This window comes from Macrotis lagotis, chromosome 1 (genome assembly GCF_037893015.1).
Source record: "Macrotis lagotis isolate mMagLag1 chromosome 1, bilby.v1.9.chrom.fasta, whole genome shotgun sequence".
NCBI classification, from domain to species: Eukaryota; Metazoa; Chordata; class Mammalia; order Peramelemorphia; family Peramelidae; genus Macrotis; species Macrotis lagotis.
Window position 1 is genome coordinate 182461870 of NC_133658.1, and position 13926 is coordinate 182475795.

Genomic DNA, 13926 nt, shown 5'->3' on the forward strand with positions numbered 1-13926 from the left:
TTCACCTGGGCTAAGGTTTAGTGAATCTAACACCAGACAACCCAGACTTTGTTCACTAAACTCTACCTTTATTTTGCTTATTTGACTGCTTCAGCAATATGAAGAGAATTCTGGCTGTTGGGAAAACATTACTTGCTAATATGATTAAGTTCTTTTGATTTAGAACATTGTCAGCACTAACCCAAAATTTTGCACTGAGCACATTTTATATTCAATTCATTCCTTTCATCATCTCATCTAGATGTCATTTGCTCATCATTCCTTCCAAGGAATGATTTTTGTGGTGCCACATTTTAGATATTTTCCTACTTTTTTGGTTCTATTCTCTAAGGGTTATAAATTTTTTGCTATATGACAGTGGGTCAGACTATCAATACAACAGCTAATCATCAACCTCATGCGTTTGCCAGTATATTTATTTATCTTTACTAACATCTATTCTTACCTCAAAGATATACCAGAAACAAAAATGAAAACATTCCCTCTAGTACTTTGGGTTGGGGAAAACATACTCTCCTCAACAACATCTTGGCTTCTGGGGAGAGTGGGCTCAGACTAAGGACAATTTCTATTGCCCCAAATCCAAATGTGGCATCATGACTAGATGAATCCTTGCCCCTCAGCCTTTGGGCTAACTACTAGAGGTTACTCCTTGCTCTTCAAGGCTGTGATACTAGGCTGGCTATAATAATATATTATTTATTCGAGATAATGAAATGTGTTAATCTCTTTAAATGTTCATTTAATCCTAGTAAGGATGACACTGTATTGATGAGGAAGATTTTTTTTTAATAAGGAAGCTTTTTTTTAATACCTCTCAAATGACACCATATGAGATGGGCAAGCTGTCTTATATAATCTATGTGTAACTAACCCTAAGCAAGCCACACATTAAAATTCTTAAGATGAAAAAAGGGAAGAAATAAACATTTATATGTCATATACCAGGGTAAGAGCTTTATATATATTTTTTCATTTGCTCCTCATGCCAATTCTGTAAGATATTCTCATTTTATAATTGAGAAAAATGAGGCAAACTAGTTAAATGACTTGCCCAGGATCATATTTGAAATCTGGTTTTCCTTATTCTAGACCTATTGCTTTATTCCCTATGATACCTAGCTGATTGATCATTGGGAGTATTGCAGAGGATCTAATCCAGGTAGGGACTGGAAGGAAATCCCTTCTCACCCCAGATTTTATGTGGAAATGTTATTTCATATACATATGTATATATATATATATATATATATATATATATATATATATATATATATCCAAAGGACCAAATGAACAGTATTTAAAGGAAACAGTTCCTTCTTATCATAACCATGAGCATGTTTTCAAGTACTCAATCAACATAATATTAACATATTGTCTGATAATAGGACAAAATAGTAAGGATCTATGATTTTTGTCAGTATGGGAAACCCACTCTGATTACATTCTATTTCTAGCTTAATAGTTATGTCAGCTGGGTACTTAGGACCCAGATTATGATATAATTGGGAAATATTTAACAATAAAAATACAATAAAACAAAGATGCTAATATGTGATTTTCTCAGTCATTATGCTACCCTTGAGATCCTTATATACCATTTAGTGTTCCCTATTTTATTTGACACTATTTTAGGTAATTTCCATAGGCTTAGTCCATTGTCACATTGCTATGTAACTGTCAGAGGCTAGATTAGAAAGCATTTCTCATTTCTAACTCAGGACTATTTCTTCATAATTTGATGATGATGATACCTTAATATTTTCCACAGTATACAACTTGATATAGGGTTTTCCATAGACATTATATTACTTAATAGTCCTCCAGTACAAGATACTGGTAACCTCCATATATTTATCAGATGCTAATATTTTTCAAGGGTCCCAGACTTCCTAGATTTCATTAGAAATTTTCCCCATGTTTTTTGCCTTCTGTCAGGATTGGGACTAGGACCGTACCAGGATGAAGTGGTCAAGGAATTACATAGCAGAGTTGAGTGAGTGCAAGAAGCCAGGCTTCTTACCTAGGTACCATGGGTGAAGTTGCATTAGATACCAGAACTCAAAAATGAATAGGGTGAGGGAAGCAGGAAGTGAAGCCCTTGGTGGACAGATTAGGTAGAAAGGTTTAGGAAGTCAGCAGAGTCGGAGGGAACTAAAGAATCAATGGAGGGCTAAATTGAGAGATGATGCCTGAGTCAAAGGTATTTGGCAAGAAGTTTCAGGAACACAAGCTGTTGTGTAGAGAACATAAGGGAAGGAAGCTGGGCCTAGAGACTAGACAGCAGGGGTGAGCATGAAAAGTAAGACAGAGAAGCTTGGAAGAAAAGGCCTAAAGAGACTAAGTAGGTCATTGGAGGATAATTCACTGCCTCTCTTAGAGCATGTACCTTGAGGTTCCTTAACTGCTGTGTCTCAAAGCTTGGAATCCACTCCACCCCTTAGATCTTCTTCAGACAGAGTGCTGTGAAGTCACTTTTGACTTTTGTAAAGCTGATTTTCTTTTTTTAACCCAAGCGTAAAGCTTTATGCCTTCCCCTACTAAGTTCATCTTACTTTGGTCCACTGTTGTAGCCTGTGAATTCTTTGAATACACTCTGTACCATACTGTGTGTTAACCATTGCTCATAGTTGTGGGTCATTCACAGCTGTGAGAAGAATGTTGAATAAAACAGGGCAAAGACTGGATCCCCTGGGGAAGTCCACTTGAGACTTGCTGCCAAGTTTATATTGGACGGTTAGTGACTTGAGTTAATTTCAATCCATTCTGACTCCCTGTAATTATACTATTGTATAGCCTGTATCTCTTAATAGTCTCCAAAGGTGTAGCATTAGAGGCTTTCTCTAGGTGACACCTCCCCCTGCCTCCCTCCACCAAATAATACCCCTGATCTAGTAGTCTAATACTAATAAAAAAGAGATAGGATTAGGCTGGCAGTGTGTTTTTTCATTCTTTTTTTTTAATTTGTAGAACTAGAAGGAATTTAATCGTCCAATTGCCTCATTTGACAAATGAGAAAATTTAGATCCATGGAGATTTAGTGACTTGCTCAGGGTCATAGAGCTAGTATCTGATGTGGGATTTGAATCTCTATCTTCCTGGCACTAAGTTCATTCAGCAATCTATTCATTGCCGTCCTACTTAACATTCATGAGCTGCAGTTTACTTTTTTCAAGAGAACTGACATCTACTTTGCCCCCCATTTTTTTTACTATTGTAAAAAATGTTATATTACTGTATAAGGATCCATCTTTCTATCTTTAACTTCTTTGAATTATATGCCCAATTGGAATTTCTGGATCAAAGAATGTATACATTTTAAGTCACTTTTAACACAATCTCAAAATGCTTTTCTGAGATAGAAACAACTCCATTTGAGTATGACTTGCTTTACACAAAATTCTGATGGATTTTTTTAATTATCATTGCCTCTCTTCTATGTCCATTAATCATCCAGTAGAAATATGCTCCAGATCAAGACTGTCCCATCTTACAGACAATATATTTTGATTTGCCATTTTAGTGAGTCTATTGAACCCTTCCAATCTTCCATTCTCAGTGGTGGACCTAGGATCACTATGGAAAGGATTGGAGTTCATTAATGAGAATATATAGGTTTACCTAAGGCAGAGGAGCATAGAAGTGAGCTACCTTTAATACCCTTGAGACAATACTTTTCTCTTGGGAAAAGTATTAAACCAATAGGTCATCAAAATTTGTTTTTGGGAAACATCTTTAATTTTTGGTTAAATAAGACCCACCTTTAATGTTTTGTAATTTCCTCCTAAATTGCTATATAGTTTATGAGGTTTCCCCTTAAAAGCATCATACCTACAAACCTGGGGGAGTTGTTCATAGTACTTCCCACTTCATAATAAATACATTTTCTTGCATACAAATATATATATATATATATATATCTGTGTATCTATCTATCTATCTATCTATATATATATATATATATATATGTATATATATATATATGCACTATATACCTTAGACAGATAGATAGCATTGTTGGAAAATACCTAGAAAGGAATCCTCTATCTCCTCTCTTTCTATATGCATTTCTTCTATAACATTTCATATAAAATACCATCTTTCTCCCTCCAGTGGAAGGTCCAATATTAAATCTAAATGATCTAAACTTGGGTAGGTACTTTTGATGCACTTAACTACCCATTATTTCATTTAATACACACTCAAGAGATTTGAGAAAAAGAAAAAAAGTCTCTTCATGAGAAGAGCAGTAAGAAAAGAGCAGGCCTTAAACTGTGGCAAGCCTTAGAGTACATTGTTTTTTATTCCATGAATTCCATTCCTTCTGTGTATAAAGGGGATATTCAAGTGAGCTGCCTATACAGTTTGAAACTTTAATTATGCAGTACTTATTTTAAATTCCCTTTATGACCCTAGAGCCTGAAAAATTTACTGCTTAATTAGTTGTCAGTGCCAAAAAATAGAAGCCAACTTTCAGTCAGTGGCATCAGGAAATTCCCCAAATGGTTTAGCTCCGGTTCTACTTACCTTGTCACGTTCTTCCTCATACCTCAAGGGGACATACGTGGCCTCCAACTCATGCCAATCCCCCCCCCCCCAGTAGAATTGAAGAAGTCTCAGTGGGAAGTAATTGATTCTAACAAAGGGTCTCTGGCCAAGGCAGCCAAAACTTGGGAGGCCAAAGAGAGTTCTGAAAGCAGCAAGGAAAAGGAAGCCCCATAATCCCACAGACAGTCAAGGTTGGCAGTGAAAGCTTCTCCCCAAGAAAAGGGGGGTTCCTTTCTCTGTGTCCACTGCTAACCTCTGCTTAATGAGTCATTTTTAGTGTCCTAGAGGGCAGGCTAAGGCAGTGTTAGAGGGGGACTGTAGGAATGGAAACAAAGCAGAATCTATTAAAACCTATTATCTCAGGGACATGATGTGATGGAACCTAAGGTGGACCCAGGTTTGAGTTTTGACTTCCTCCTCCACTGGCTTGTAAGAAGCATTGAAAAATAATCTATCTGAACCTATTTCCTCCTGGTTAGAATATTGGATGTAGAGACAGAAATGCCTGAAATCTAATCCCAATTTAACTGGGTGACCCTGGGCAAATCAGTTAACCCCTCTCAACCTCAGTTCTTATTCTGTAAAATGAGGCAAATAGCAGTTATAGTGTAGTGTTATTGTAAGGATCAAAGGAGATAACATGAAGTTCTTTGCAAACCTTAAAGTCCTAAAATGCTAACTTTTCTTAACCTTTAACACCTTCCCTCTGTCAATTATCTCCAATTTATCTTGTATATATCTTCTTCCCCATTAGACTGGGAGCTTTTTTTTTGTTGTTAAATTTTAATATTTTCCCAGTGATCTGTAAATATAATTTTTTAATTCATTCTTTTTAAGTTGAGATCCAAATTTTCTCTCCCTTATTTACACCCCCTCCCTGAGAAAGTAAGCAATCTGATGTTATACATGTCCATTCATGCAAAAATGTTATATAGACTGTGTGTTCTTGTGAAAAGGCATTGTCTTTTGCTTTTTTTTATTTTTGTTTTTGTATCATGCTCTAGTGCAATGTCTGAAATACAATAGGGATTTGAGAAATGCTTTTTGACTCACTGGCTAGCTTATTATTAGCAAAACATGGATAAATAAGGGTCCTTGAATTAACTTTTAAAGTATGATATAAATGTGAATTATCATCAGGTTAGCTGACCCCAGGTAAAATATTCCCAAAGTAAACTTGCCTTAGACTAGCCAAGAAATTGTTGCTTCATGATTCACCTAAATGAGAGATCAGTCATGGAATAAAAGATACATTGAGAAGATAACAGAGCTTGAATTCAAGAGAACCAAACCCCTAATACCTGCTCTGCCTTAACTAGCTCTGTGATATGCTTATTTTATCTATAAAATAGAGATCATGATGCCTTCCCCTCCCTATGCTTAACTAAACAGTCATTGGAATCTATTTTTAAACATCTACTGTACATTAGATAAGGGTCTACAGAGTAATCTGGTACATGATCACTGCCTTTGAGATGACCAGTTAGTTGAAGAAATAAGAAACTTAAGTGGTAGGTCAGGAACTAAGTTTTTTTTCACTCAGTAGTATAGCTAGAACAGTGACAGAGAAGAGGAGAAAGCTGTGATGTGAAATGGTTAAGGAAGTGTTTGTGAATAAGGACCCCCATATAATCATGGGTATTGAAGAACGTTGAAAGTAGATAGATCTAGACAAGGAAATCTTAATTTGGGTTCCATAGACTCATTTCCAAAGGTCTATGAACTTGATTGGGAAAAACATCCTATACTCATTTTCTCTTACCTCTAACTGAAATTTATCATTTCCTTTAATTATCAATGTAAGCAAGAAATAGAACTCTGAGGAGTTGTTGATCAGGTTTTTAAGGAGCCATCTCTAACCTGGGCGTGATAGAGTAGGCTAGAGACAGAGTGCCAGGACCCAAGGAGTGGTTTATTAATCACTTTCCTAGTAAGAACCCAATTTGCTTATCACAAGATTACTCCATTCCCTGGAACTCCACCTTGCTGTTGTGGAGGCAGATATATTATACCTATTCATAAGTGAGAAGGTAATCATAAAACAATTATAAACAATCTTCCCAGGACAAGCCTACCAACACAGGACAATACAACGGTTACCTCACCTGTAATCACTTGTGTCCTGTGGGAACAGCTAGATTATGTAGTTCGATGGTGTTATAATACAGTCCAGTTACACTCATTTCACTTAATTTAGGCAAGCCTAATTCAGGAAAAAATGCAGAACCTGCATTTAAAATATGATTGAGACAAATTACTACTTTGTTTTCACTTTTCCCAGAGCCTACCTGTGAACAGGATCTCTAGATTATTAAATTCATTACACATATCATATTAATATGAGATTCATAATTCCCTTGATAGTCTATGAAATTCATCATTTTGCCAAAGGGGTCCATGATAGCCACACACAAAAAGGCTGAGAATCTTTGCTCTAGTTTAGACAGATGAAATGCGGTGTCATTATAATGTGTTCAAAAGCTAAATATTATTTTTTCTATGTTGTGCACTTTTACTAGTTCTAACAAAAGCAAAGGATTTAATGTTAAGCATTAACCATTTTATATATCCCTTTCAGAATTAGAGCATGTTGTAAAAAGACAATAGCTGTGCTTTGCCTTCTTAAATGTCAAGTTTCTTTTCCTACAAGGGATCAATTAACCATTTAACAAAATAATTTTGTAAAGTGCTACCAAAACAAATATACACCAGATCTCTTAAAAACATATCCTATTCCTGGGCCTGTGGCCAGTTACTCCAGGGGCCCTTTCAACAGTTGTCCTAGTATACGCCCTTTCCTCTCTGCCTTCTGGGGCTGCAGATGTGGCCTGGGCAGTGTGGGGTGGGGAGGCCCATGGGGTAGCCCAGGCAGCAGGTGCTACAATGGGAGTGGTTCTGCAACCTGAGGTGCTCTGCCCACCCAGGAGGCTGAAACTAGGGAAAGAGAGAAAGCAGGCTCACATACTTTGGTCCAAGTGAGGTGGGTGTAGTAGACAGTTGCAGGTCACTAAAGAAGCTGGTCTTTGCAGCAAGAACAATGATCAAGCCCTTGGGTTACCTCAAGCTAATCTCCTTGAGAGAGGTGCCAAGGAGGTTTCAGGCACATCAGAACTCCTTACCTAGGCTGCCGGTTCCCCCACTACAGCAGACTTTGGATCATTACCTTCAGATCCTGAAGCCTATTGTGAGCATGGAGGAATGGAATAACACCAAGCGACTAGTGGATGAGTTCCAGGGCTCAGGAGGTGTAGGGGCTCAACTACAGAAGAGACTGCAGCAAAGAGCCAGGAAGACAGACAACTGGCTATCCGAGTGGTGGCTAAAGACTGCTTACCTCCAGTCACGACAACCTGTGGTGATCCATTCTAGCCCAGGTCTGGTGCTACCTAAACAAGACTTTGTGGATTTCCAGGCTCAGCTTCGGTTTGCAGCCAGACTCATAGAAGGTGCTTTGGACTTCAAGGCCATGATTGACAATGAGACTTTGCCAGTGGAGTATCTTGGAGGAAATCCACTGTGCATGAACCAGTACTATGAGATTTTCTCTTCCTGCAGAATCCCAGGTCTCAAAGAGGACTCCGTAATTAACTACAGTAAGACAACTAAGCCCCCTGTACATATTACCATTGTGCACAATTTCCAGTTTTTTGAATTGGATGTGTACCATAGTGATGGGTCACCCTTCAGTGCAGACCAGATCTTCACACAACTGGAGAAGATCAGGAACTCATCCCTGAAGACCAACAAGGAGCCTGTTGGCATTCTCACCTCCAGTGATCGAAACACCTGGGCCAAGGCTTACAATAACCTAATCAAAGACAAAACAAATAAGGCTTCAGTGCATTCTATACAGAAAAGCATATTTACAGTGTGCCTAGATGTAAGCATACCATGGGTCTCAGAGAATGTCTTCAAAAGCCAGGTGGCTGGCCAAATGCTACATGGTGGAGGCAGCAAGCAAAACAGTGGGAACCGCTGGTTTGATAAAACCCTACAGTTCATAGTGGGAGAAGATGGTTCCTGTGGCCTCGTGTATGAACATACTCCTGCAGAGGGCCCCCCCTTCATAATACTCTTGGACCACATCATGGAGTTCTTGAAGAAACCAGAGCTTGTGAGGTCACCCATGGTTCCCCTACCCATGCCCAAGAAGTTATACTTCAACATCACCCCTGAGATTAAGAGTGACATTGAGAAGGCCAAGCAGAACCTCAATGCTATGGTACAGGACCTGGATCTTACAGTACAAGTGTTTACTCATTTTGGGAAGAATTTCCCCAAGTCAGAGAAAATGAGCCCAGATGGTTTTATCCAGATGGCCCTACAACTGGCCTATTATAGAATCTATGGACACACCTGTTCCACCTATGAGAGTGCCTCACTCCGAATGTTCCACCTAGGTCGCACTGACACCATCCGTTCCAATTCTATGGATTCCTTCAACTTTGTCAAAGCCATGGATGACACTGAAATGATGGCACAAATGAAGGTAGAGCTGTTGAGGAAGGCTGTGATGGCACACAGATTGTATGCTGACAAGGCTATCCGAGGGGAAGCCATTGACCGACACCTCTTGGGCCTAAAGCTTCAGGCCACCAAGGATCTCATGAGCATGCCCAAGGTCTTCATGGATAAATCCTATGCCATTGCAATGCACTTTAACCTTTCTACCAGCCAGGTCCCTTCCAAGATTGACTGTGCTTTCTGCTTTGGGCCAGTGGTCCATGATGGTTATGGTGTCTGCTACAACCCCATGGCTGAGCACATCAACTTTGTGATCTCAGCCTACAACAGCTGTGCCAAGACCAATGCAGCCTCTCTCAATCACTACCTGGAGGAGGCCCTGTTGGACATGCGCACTCTGCTGCAAGAACACCCCCAAACCAATCTGTAAACTATCTCTATCTAGTTTAAGATAAGACACTCTGGGAGGAGGCCAGGAGGGGCTTCAGGAGTAAAAGGGCTTCTTGTCAAAGCAAATCCAGCCCTGTATACCACTTTTACCAGCCAATTCTGCCACTGCCCAGGACACCAAACTTGTTCTCTAAAACCTTTTGACTCATTACCCTTCTGGGATACAGGCTTATTGCCCAGCCTACCTAACTCTTCCTTCGGTCTTGGTCTTGTTCCATGTGGGCACAAGCACAAGAGGCATCCCTTTCCTCATAGCCCCAGGGCCAGCACCAAATTTAGTCTGACCTTCTCCATTCAGTTTCTTTTGTTGCTCTAGTTGTAGAGGAAGAGGTGTTTGGATTTCAGAAAATCTAGTGCCTTTGATATTATTTTCCCTTTTGTTCCAATCACTGGAGTTCCCCATTCTCCTCGATTCCCTAGTCCATGGTAGGGGGGAAGCTCCTGGGGCCATCTATAATAGGAAATATTGGGCTATATTTGATGAGCTTTAATAACACCATAGCCTCCTTATCCTACCATGGTGGAAGGAAAAAAATGATCTGTTCTAGAGCTCTGGCCCTCCTCATCCCAATTCCTGATTTATCGAAGATAATCAGGAGATGATAGACTTTATGTTGGAGAACTAGCCAGATTTGAGCTTTACTGGAACCCCCAGCAGTACAGAAGAGAAGTGAAGGGTCAATCAACCTTCCTCTCACTCCAGGTTTGTATGAATTTGATTATTCATGTTATGACTCAGATACTATCTTTGAGGATTTGCTAATGCCTTTTGTTCTGTCATTATGATTCCTGAGTGATTGTGATGATTTAATGATAATAAATTAATAGGAATATTAATAGGAATGAATAAAATAGAAATCTGTTGGAAAACTTATAAAAGGAAAACATTCTATTTTCATCCTAAGCCAAAGTTAATATTAAACAGTATGTTTTTACTTATACTTCCTAAAGGAGGCATTTGATATCACAATAATATTTCAGTATGTTTTGAAACACAAGATAATCAAATACATTTTTAGTTATTACTCCAAACCCCAAATACTATAGTAATAATTAGAAGTGATATTTCAGAATGGCAAACCTCACCTACAAGCATAGGTGGAGATTAGTGTGGGACCAAGTCACATTAATGTCTTCTTTGTTTTGGAAATTTGACCCACTTGGGATACACCTGTGGATCTTGTTAACCAAGTTTTTTCCTGAGCCACCTCTAAGCTGAGAATGGCAAAGCAGGCCAGAGACAGAGTGCCAGTAAAGCAGAAAGTGGTTTACTAATTCTTTGCAAGGAAATGATTTGAAAATCATGGGATTACTCCATTCCTTGGAGTTCCACTTTGCTGTTGTGGAGTCAGATATTTTATACCTTAATCATAAATGGGAGGAGGGGTCATAGAACAATCAGATTTGGAACTTGGGTGATCTTCCCAGGACAAGACCGCCATGCAAGAGAATACAATGATTACTTCACTTGTGACCATCCAAGTAGGAGTCCTGTGGAGTGGGTTAATTGTATAGTTTTGGGGGTTATGGTACAGTATAAATTTTATAGATACACTTCACAGGCACAGGCAAGCACAATTCAGGGAAGGACATGTCATGATTAATAGATGACCTCAGTTACTTACAGTTTTACTGTTTCCCAGTACTCGAGCCTACCTGTGAAAGGGTTCTCTAGAAACTAAATTATTAATAAATTCATTTAACATGTGCAAAACCTTTTTAATTTAATATAGTTAAAATCTTGGAGTTTGCAATTTGTAATGTTCTCTGTCTCTTGTTAGGTCATAAGCTTATTGCCTCTCCAGTCCTGTAATTCCCCACTAATATTTTTGAGGCTCTACCAGCTTATCAGGTACCCAATGACTGACTGACTGAAGGTGTTTCATCACTGAGAGGGAAAAGTTCTTAGGGAATATACTATAAGTCCATTTGTGTCAACTCAGACTCCTTTTGAAATTTTGATTTGTGATTTGGATAGCCAAGTTATTTCCTTGGGCATGAATGCTGTTTTCTCTCCTGTGTCCTAGAATTTCAATTATTGCTACAGTCTGGAGAAGCAGTAAATAGCATGATAGGTGGGAAGACCTATTTATGATTTTTAATGGGCTTCCCTGAAGAGCAAAGGATGCCTTGATGCTTTCATAACATCCCAAAGTCATGAACCTCCTGAATGTTGTCTACTGCCCCAAGTTTGACTTGTACTGAATGGGCATAGGTATTGATGAAGCTTCAGCTACTTCTGTGACCATGGTATATAAACGGTGCAGATATATTAGACTGCAGGAATATTATCCTTCACAAGTGTCTTTTGGCCCACTATTACCCAAGACAGAGGATTTGGAGTTAAAACCCATAGCCATTGTCAGATGCATCCCAGACCTGGTTGCTCAACCAGCCACCAAACCTCCTTCAAGGAGTTTTCTTTTGAGTCCTCTTGGGGGGCAAAGAAAAGTATCCATTCATGATCTCAAGTCTCAGATTGTGTGTTATACCAACTGCTTTCCCTCACTTGTAAGAAGACAAATGGTGGGAACTTGGTTAAGAGCCAGATGGTTGGAAGAGGTTAAAGAGGATATAAGGAATAAAAGACTCAATCAAGGAAGGTAGTCCCTCCTGGGTCAAATGGAATGAACTTCTAGGGACCTCAAGGGACCAGAACAGAAGGGTTCTACCCCCCCAAATTAAAAGGCACTGATCCCAATAAAAAGGCAAACTAGTTCTGAAAAATAGACTACAATGGTCTCACTAGGAATCCTCACAATTAAGATAGTCTTGATTCCAGAGGATGGGAATTAGGAAAGTAGAAGAGTATGGCACCAGGATCAACTGGAGCAGACACTGCTTGCTCCTATATGGGCAAGGAGACATTTCCAACAAAAATCTCTTTCTTTTGCCACTCCCTTCTACCAGCTCTTCCCTGGATCCTAGTCATGCTGAGTGATCAGGAGGGTCTTTCATTCTTCCTTCCGGAGGGGTTTCCTGGAACCAACTTTTAGGATACAGATCCAGATACTTGGTGAACTTGGAATCACTTCCTGAAAGTCAGGATACTCTTAAACAATATAGCCCACTGCAAGGATTTGAAATCATAGGCTCTGGTCAAGACACTAAGACTTTGAAAGGGGTCATAGATGCTGGGGAGCTGATGGAATCTTTTAGTAAGGGTGGGTATATTTTAGGTAGTTGTGTAGGCTGGGGATTATTAAGGTTTTCAAAAAGTTTTAATCTTTTTCTTCACTGATTCCCAATTGTCAGAGGTGTACCACTCACATATGTAATACCTGGGGACTTGCCCTTCCAATTTGACCACACAACTGCCCAGTTTTGAAGGTGTTCACTCAAAGTTAATAATACCACTTGGTTAACAATTACAATACTAGTATACTATAAGGAATATAAAAACACCAATACATGAGTACAATTAATCCACACTGTACTTACAATCCACTTGAATTGCAAGAGTTAATATTCCACCAAGCCCAATTAAAGGAGTTAATGTCAATTAGGTACACACATGCACTCAAACACACATACACATAAAAGTAATTCTTACTCAAATAAATTTAAATAATAAAAACAACCAAAATTTAAAAACTGCACAAAAAACTCCATGTTCCAGGTATCAGAAAGAAAAATAAAAAAGGCTTTACTCCAGAGTGATTCTGAACACAAATAGGGGCTATATAACGTTCCTTTCAATGAAAGGTAGATTTGATCAAATTCTGGACCCTGATAGTGGAGGGGGGGAAGGGGAGGGAGTAGGAAACAGTGAACTTTAACATATAGGTGAACTAGAACTCTGAAACAAGTTTTTCAGGGCTCCTAAACCCAGTTCAGATAACCAGAAAGACCAAAGATCTCTCCTCCATGAACATTCCCTTAGTTATACAGATGGATGTTCACAAGAAAAGTGTGCTTTTGTTGAATCATAGAAAATGAGAGTTTTATAATTGTAGGCCTCCTAAACTGAGAACTTAAGGAAAAGAGCAGACTAATTACCTAATGTAATAGTAGTGGTCAGAATTCTCTAGAAATAGAGTTCATTGATAATATCAGGGCCTAGAATCACTTTTCTTAGTAACCTTTTTAGAGGTACTACTGAAAGTAAAGGGAAGTACAAGACTTTGAGCTTTTTTCAGGATCTTGATAGTGACCACTCTACCTACAGCCCAACAATGCTATGCATTTGGGACATCTTAGAGCAACAGGAAAAAATAATTGCTTTAGGATTTAGAATGCCTGGTTTCTAGTCCCAGGTCTTACATTAACCCACTGAATAACCGTAGAGAACATTTTACTTTCTCATTCTGGGACTATTTACTCATCTGTAAAATGAGCATATTGGGCCAAAGTATCTCCTCAGTCCCTTTCAGTTTTGAAATGCTATTATAAATCTTTGGATCCTGTATTTAAATGCATAAATCTAAGTAGCTATTTGATCACAGGAGGATAGTTTACCCCCAC

The 13926-nt window shown here is 38.9% G+C and overlaps 2 protein-coding genes across 5 annotated transcripts in view; both read left to right on the plus strand.

Moving 5' to 3' along the window:
* PAK5 (p21 (RAC1) activated kinase 5) overlaps positions 1–13926 on the plus strand; it is a 152228-nt gene that overhangs the window by 63149 nt on the left and 75153 nt on the right. The gene's annotated exons all lie outside the window — the stretch shown is intronic.
* LOC141514852 (carnitine O-acetyltransferase-like) lies at positions 7529–9442 on the plus strand. Of its 2 annotated transcripts, XM_074225999.1 has the most exons (2): positions 7529–9169; positions 9227–9442. In XM_074225999.1, the coding sequence occupies exons 1-2, from the start codon at positions 7586–7588 to the stop codon at positions 9440–9442; spliced, it is 1800 nt and encodes a 599-aa protein (XP_074082100.1). In that variant the 5' UTR covers positions 7529–7585. The 2 variants fall into 2 exon arrangements, with proteins under 2 accessions (XP_074082100.1, XP_074082091.1); XM_074225990.1 differs by having other exon boundaries at positions 7529–9442.